General features: G+C 43.6%; 1 protein-coding gene across 3 annotated transcripts in view; it reads right to left on the bottom strand.

Annotated features, from left to right (window-relative positions):
- Positions 1 to 357: 357 nt before the first annotated feature.
- TFAP2B (transcription factor AP-2 beta) overlaps positions 358 to 6,893 on the bottom strand; it is a 32,359-nt gene continuing 25,823 nt past the window's right edge. For 2 of the 3 annotated variants that reach the window (XM_063153145.1, XM_063153144.1), the window contains one exon: positions 5,447 to 6,209. In XM_063153145.1, the coding sequence (XP_063009215.1) occupies positions 5,909 to 6,209 (301 nt within the window). In that variant the 3' untranslated portion in view covers positions 5,447 to 5,908. Of the gene's footprint in view, positions 4,530 to 5,446; positions 6,210 to 6,893 lie in introns of those variants that run through there. The other variant, XM_063153143.1, reaches the window with a different exon arrangement.

The following is a 6,893-nucleotide window of genomic DNA, read 5'->3' as shown; positions in this document are numbered from 1 at the left end:
AATAAATCCGATTTGGAGGGAAAAGGAAGGGGGGAAGGGGGAGAAAGAAGTTTTCCTTTGAATATTTCCTTCTGCTAATTGCTGGTGCTGCAAGTGTGGATCCAAAAGTAGAAAATAAACTCGCACTGTGAACACGAACATCACTCCCGATCTCTCAATATATAAATATGAACCTATTTACAGACATCCACGTATGCATAAGCGAAATGTACAGTTACAATGACATAGCGGTGGGAGGGAAAAAAAAAGTTTGCTGAGCTGCAGGCTTACATAAATTTTCCTTTAATGGGTCAGACTTTAGAAAGAAAAAGATTTACTCCGAATTCAGCTGGTTAAAGCAAAATGAAACAAAAGCTCACGTTAACATGACATGAGGTTTATTATAGGTCGGCTTAGAATGAAGAGGTAAGAGTGGGGAAAAAATATGGACACTTTTGAGTCAGACAGAAATAAAATACCAACATTTCTGAGAAGCAATATTTATTGTCTTTTTTTTTTTTTTTTGTCTTTTCTTTTTTTTTTATGTAGAGACATGTCCTGAATTTCCCCAAAGCCTAGATTGGGAAAATAAAGACTTCTTGGCATTATAAGTAAATCCGTCTGCAGAATCAAAGCAGCACCAACATTCAAAAAAACTGAAGAGGAAAATACAACAAAACACAACAATCTCTTTTTTTTATTCTTATTCTTATTATTTATGTAAATCAGGTCATCACTGGACAAGAAACCAATTTCTACCCATTACCATAACAGCTTGTCTATAAAGAACAGAAAAGATTCAGATAGGATACTATCTAGTCAAGCGGGATTTTTTTTTTGTTGGTTTTATTTTTTCTTTCTTTTTTGTTTGTTTTTTTTTTTTATACTTTTCATTTTTAAATTCCCCCACCCATTCACAGAGGTATAGAGTCACAGATAAATAACCCAAAAACTACTTGCTCGCCATATTTACACATTCCCGTTAAATTAAGCATAAATAAATATATACAAACTCAATACTGAATGCCTCTCCGCATTTCTTCTCAGGAAGAGTCGATAAACTGATATTTCTCACTGCATGGTCAGATTTTTTCAAGAAGAGGAGGTGAAAGGGATCGTTTGGGGCATAAAAGGAGAATTTTTTATTGTTTTTGTCTTTCATCTTTCCAGTTTCTCATTCGTTTTTTCATAGCTTTGCGTTTGTTTGGGGTTTGTTTTTTTTTTTTTTTTTGCCTTTATTTCTTGCTGGCACGCAGTTTCGTCTCTCTCGAAATGTTCAGGTGTTTGCCAGTGTGTTTGGGGATGTTTTCTTTTACTTTTTTTTTTCCCTTTGTATAAGAAAATATACTATTTGTAAAAAGCCTACGGTCTCTCTCACACAGGGAAGCCGGAGGGGAGGGGGAATTTGTCTGGGTCGATCTGGTAAATGCTTACGGCAGCTGAAACAAGCACCAAATTCTCCGAGAAATGTATTAAAACAGAGCCCGACAGGTCTGTGTGATAAACCGGTCAGAAAGAGAGGAGCAGAGAAGGGAATAAGCCCTTAGGGCACAGCTGAAGGTCTTAAAACCATCCTTCCCCGCTCCCTGCCAGCCCCAAATGCAAATTTGGGGATTTGGGGAGAGATTGTTCTGGGGCGCAAAGGGACTTTGAACAGCTTCTCACAGAGAATTTCTATTAGGTGGGACAAGACACAACCCGATTTTTAAAGAAACCATCGGGTTGTAAAAGGATTCCCATGAAATTGGCTTCTTGTTTCCATTACATCTTGTGTGAATAACAACCAGGAAAAAAAAAAAATGTCAGGGAGCGTACGAAAGTAAAAATCTTTCCAAAGGCAAATAAAGAATTGGTATTAAAAAAAAAAAAAAAAAAAGAAGTGAGACTAAGAATGAAATAAAATTTACAGCAACCCACCTGTTTGGTTTGAAAACAAACTTTTCATGGTCTCTCCTCAAACTTTTCCCTTGAGTTACAAAGCAAAGCTGCCTTGTTAATCCTCCTGTTTATTGATTCATGATCCCGAGGAAACCAAATCTTTTAATAACTCAATTATCAGATAAACGTCTGAGGTGCCCCGCCAACAGAAGTAGTCGGGCTGGGAAAGTGGAGGGGAGCAGGAAAATACCTTCCAGAGGGAGGCTGAGTTTAATCTGGGGGGGGGAATTCTGTACTCAGCACTGATAGGAGCCACCAAGCAATGCTCAATTCCCTCTGGGACCAGCACTAGGCTGGGGGGAAGGACAGAGGGATGTGCTCCTCTCCTGTTCCCTGCCTGATTGCATTAAGTCATAAATCTCATGAATTTTGTCTCCACACTTTGGGGAGAAGTGAGGGGAGGGCATCCCACTGCAATCAGTGAGAATTTGGATTTTTTTTGCCTGAGCACTGCAGTTTGTCTCCTCCAGGTAGAAGGCACAAGGGACAGGCTGAAACTCTTCCCTCAACCTGCTCAAGGTTTAGGTCACGGTCCAGGTGACCAAACCTGTGTCTAGGGAAGATTTCAGCAGCAGCAGGAGCAGGCCCTCACACATGTAAGTCTTTCCCCAGGAAATTCCAAGAGTTCCCTCTCCCCATTAACTCACAGTGGTGGTGGGACACTGTCCTCTGCAGTTAAAAGGAGAATTCCCTGCATTTCCCCAAAGACAAGGAAAGGCCATTCCCAAATGGCCCCAAAGCCTCCTGCTGGAAGCTCTGGGGCAGCAGGGGCAGGTTTCCATGGCCCCAAAGCACAGGCAGCTGGGGATGTGGAAGGCTGAGAGATAATTTGGGGGCTCCCCACACCCAAAAGCCCCACTGGGCTGGGCGATGCTGAAGGGCTGAACCCGCAGGCTCCTCACAAATCCTGTTTGCAGGGGAAAGGCAAGATCCAACACTTGGTGCTCTGCTCCTATAAACAGGATATTCCCATCAGGCAGAGAAGGGAGATGTGCTTCCAGGTGGGGCCATTTGTTCCTCCCCAGATTCCCTCTTTCCCTTTCACTGCTGGGCCATGCCCTACCCTGGAGCCTGGATTGTCCTTTTCCTGAAGCCTGATGAACTTTGGGGTGGTTGGCAAGGGGCAAGATTTGGAAGACTGGAGATGTTGTTTTTCAATCTGAAGGTCCCCAGCCTTCTGGTGGGTGACCCATGGTTTGACCACCACAACTCCTCTGGTGACATCCACAGGGATGTGATAATCCCTGCCACAACCAAACCCACTGGCAGGGACATGCCAGGGTCTAAGACTGCCTCCAACTCATCCCAACAATCCATGGAAAAGGCTGCCTGCCTCAGTTCCCCCATTTTCTCACAGAAGAGTCCCCAGTGCCCCAGAAGAACCAAAGAGCAAGGAGCAGGTCAGGGGGGCCAGTGCTCCTTGGGGCTGGATCATCCCTGGATTTCTACTGCCCCGTGTGCCCAAATCACAAGCAGAGAACAAGAACTGAGACCTGGCTGCAAGAAGATTTGGAAGGCAGAGCAGGCCCTCAGCTGTAACCATGTCTCAGAGAGCCAAGGGCATTAAAGGGGACAAGAGGATCTGCTCTTTTGTTTGGAGAACATTTCATCAAAGGATGCTGAGAACATTGCAGAATTATTTCTCCCTCACTATCCACTTTGGAAGGTATCTCGAAAGGAAGGCTAAGGTTTCTCCCTCTCTCTCTCTGTTTCGAGTTCAGGTGTGCCTGCATGGGATGGTGGGACAGAGTCCTGCAGCTTTCACAGGGATCCTAGGGGAAGGCCTGACCCCACTGGAATTTTGCCAGAGACTCCAGGAGATTTACCCACACCCAGTTCTGACATAAGTCAAAAGATGTGTTAGTGCACGAGCCCTACCCCACTGAGAAACACATGCAATTACCCAACATGGCAGAATCCAAACAGAAATCCATATCCTTACATTTCAGCATTATTTTTACCAGAGAAGACAGAGAAATGTATGTTGAAAAAAGAAAAAAAGAGAGAGGAAAGAAGCAAGACTTCCCCTTCACCCCCACCACCCCAAATCATATGCATAAGACATCCTGTCAGACACCAAACCACCAAGAAAAACATCGGAGTTAAGAAGTTTTTGCCCCCCTCACCACACTGACTTGTTCCAAAGCAAGAGTCACAAGACATTTTTTTTTCTTTTTTTAAAAAAAACCTTTCTAAGAGAAACAGATTTCCTCAGACTGAGCTCAGAAATCAGGATATTCCCTGGCAAACCCTCCCCACTCCCATCACGAGGAGCCAGCTCACATGGCAACTCTTTCCTCCCTGGGTACAAAACCCTAGTGCCAAGCAAGAGCCGTAACATTCAACACAGCTCTTATTCTCTTTGCAACAACAGTACACCTCGATTTCAACTTAGATTTTTATCTTGTTCAAATTATTCCCTTTGAGCTTCTTTAAAGAAGTGCACCTACAGAATTCAGTAACAACGGGCTTTGATTTGAAAAAAGCAAAAAAAGCAAAAAATAAAAAAGTATCAGAATATCAGAATTGTGGATTTTTTTTCTCTGTACCTGATATATTGTGTAGGGATCTCTAGTCCTCTTTGAAGAAGCTCATAAGCCAAGCGGGCAAAGCTTTAGGAAACAGAAGAAAATAAAATAGTGCATACTCCTGAGAAAGAATTACATACTCATATCACTCATTTTTTGTTGTTGTTAACAGTTCTTTAAAAATGGGGGAAGAGCTCTCTCACACATACTAGTCAAGGAAATTAAGGACTGAAAGATTGGCATAGTTTGGAATATAAAACTCCCTAGAGAAAAAGAGGAGATCTCAGAAAACTAAGAAATCAGATAGCGCTGACATTGTACCAGACCTTACTTCAAAAATTTTTGCAACCCATTATAGACAAGGCATTTTACCATCAAAGACAGAATTACTAAATTACAAAGGTATGTTTGCATGCACTAATATGCGTGGCTACGCACACATATTTTTTATATATATATATATGTATATATCCACATATATACATATATATCCACAAACATACACGGGATCCCCGCGCCCCTGTGGGGAGCCGGGTGTGCACATCCACAGATGCACACACAGAGGCACACACGCACCCAAACACACCTGTAAACGCTGCCAATCTAAACAGAGAGTCTGTCTAGACCAGGAAAAAAACCCACACAAAACAGTTCTTAAAAAACAGAGCTGGCAGATTCAGCTGAGCCACGGCGACCCCGAACGTCCCTTCTGGTGGCACCTAAAGTTAAGTTGACGCTGCTGTGAAGGCAGCTGGTGTTGATGGCTTGGTGAGGGGTCTGGGGGCTCCCCTCCTTTCCTAGTCTAGACAGAACCAGGGTGGTGAGATGAGGTGGGAAGAGCTGAGGGGAATGAGGCCATGGGGTTGCTCAGAAAGGAACACTCTGGAAGATTGTTTTAGTCTAGGTGGAGACAGGACCAAAAAAAAAGAATAAAATAAAAAAAGAAAAATGGTAGCGAGACAGACCATGCAGCTCAAGAAATCAAAGCACTGACACCAAAAATGTTTCTCCGATTTCTTCCAATAAGTTATTCATTTCTTTCTTTTATTATTATTATTAATTATTATTATATTCCCCTCCCCCCCAATCATTATTTAAAAATGTGAAAGAACAGAAGTGGGGGAAAAAATCCTGGTGGTTGTCTTCACATGTTCCTGGCAAGAGACTCTGAACCACTGGTCTTGCGCCATTGTGCTCCTCTGATCTTAAATTACTGTCTTTCTTTTATTATTATTATTTTTATTTTATTATTATTATTATTTTGTCCTACCTAATAGAATTCTTCCAAAGCCCAATCCAGTATTTTTAAAGCTAAAATTAAGACGGTTTTGTTTTAAAAGATTATCTCTCTCTCTCTTCTCCTTTTATTTATTTATTATTTTTTTTCTCTCTCTTTTCCTTTCTTTCATTCTAAATTTTTTCCTCTCTCTCTCTCTCTCTCTTTCTCTCTCTCTCTCTCTCTCTCATTTTCTGTGTTTCTCTTCCTTGTCTCCAGTTTTACTACCTGGTCCTTCGCCAGATGTGTGCCTGTTAGCAGTGTTGTTGTTCAAGAACATCTTGTCCATGCCTTTGAGAGCTTCAGTCAGGTAGTTTTGGAGGGCCGTGAGGGCGGCGCAGATCGCGGGGGCCCCAAAGCCGTGGGTGATGAGGCTGAAGTGAGTCAAGCAGCTCTGAATGCCCGGTTCCAAAATGGGGGTGGGCCGGCTGTTCCCAATGGGCGTTCTGTCCTGCGCCAAGAGATCTGTGAATTCTTTACAAAGTTGCCTGCAGGGAAGAGAGAAAGGCGAAGAGAGAGAAGAGATGTTGTTAGGCTCATCCAACAATCCAGCCAAAGGGGTAGGATCAAGCTAAAATTGATCCCAAGACATGGGATGGGACCTTTTTGCCACCATCCTTTCCCCCGGAGGTTCTTGGACCAGGCAGGGCGAGCCAGCAGCTCCCTGCTCAGAATGATGCTCTCCAGGGGATAACACCAGTTCTGGAGATTCAAATCTCTCCAGCAGCCACAGGGATGGTTCTGAAGCACTGTGAAAACCCAGCCCTGCCTGGTGCCTTCAGAAACAACCAGGGTGAAAGGGAAATGAGCCCTGGATCTGCCAAGCCAACCTCCTGGAGGCCTGGCCCTGGCTCAAGGCAGCTCCCAGAAATTCTCTTCCTGAAGGAAAGCACAGCCGTGCACTGAGAGCTATTGGGTGCCACAGGGACCTGGTGCAGGGAAGGCTAAAACAGAACCTCTGATTCTGCTCAGACTGGGCCACCTTACTGAGAAAAATCAGGATTTTGGGACTCCGTGCTGGCTTATTCATGGCCTGAGAAGCCAAGCAAGCACTTCCCATTTTATTCTAGGGGCATGACACCCCAATTACCACATCAGAGTTGACATCTGGCTCCTGGTTGTTTGTCTGCACCTTTGAAAAATCTGATTCGATTTTTCTAATGAATTCACAC

The sequence above is a fragment of the Melospiza melodia genome, chromosome 3, assembly GCF_035770615.1.
Source record: "Melospiza melodia melodia isolate bMelMel2 chromosome 3, bMelMel2.pri, whole genome shotgun sequence".
NCBI lineage: Eukaryota > Metazoa > Chordata > Aves > Passeriformes > Passerellidae > Melospiza > Melospiza melodia.
The sequence above is the reverse complement of the archived record's forward strand: the minus strand, read 5'-3'. Positions and strand labels throughout refer to the sequence as shown.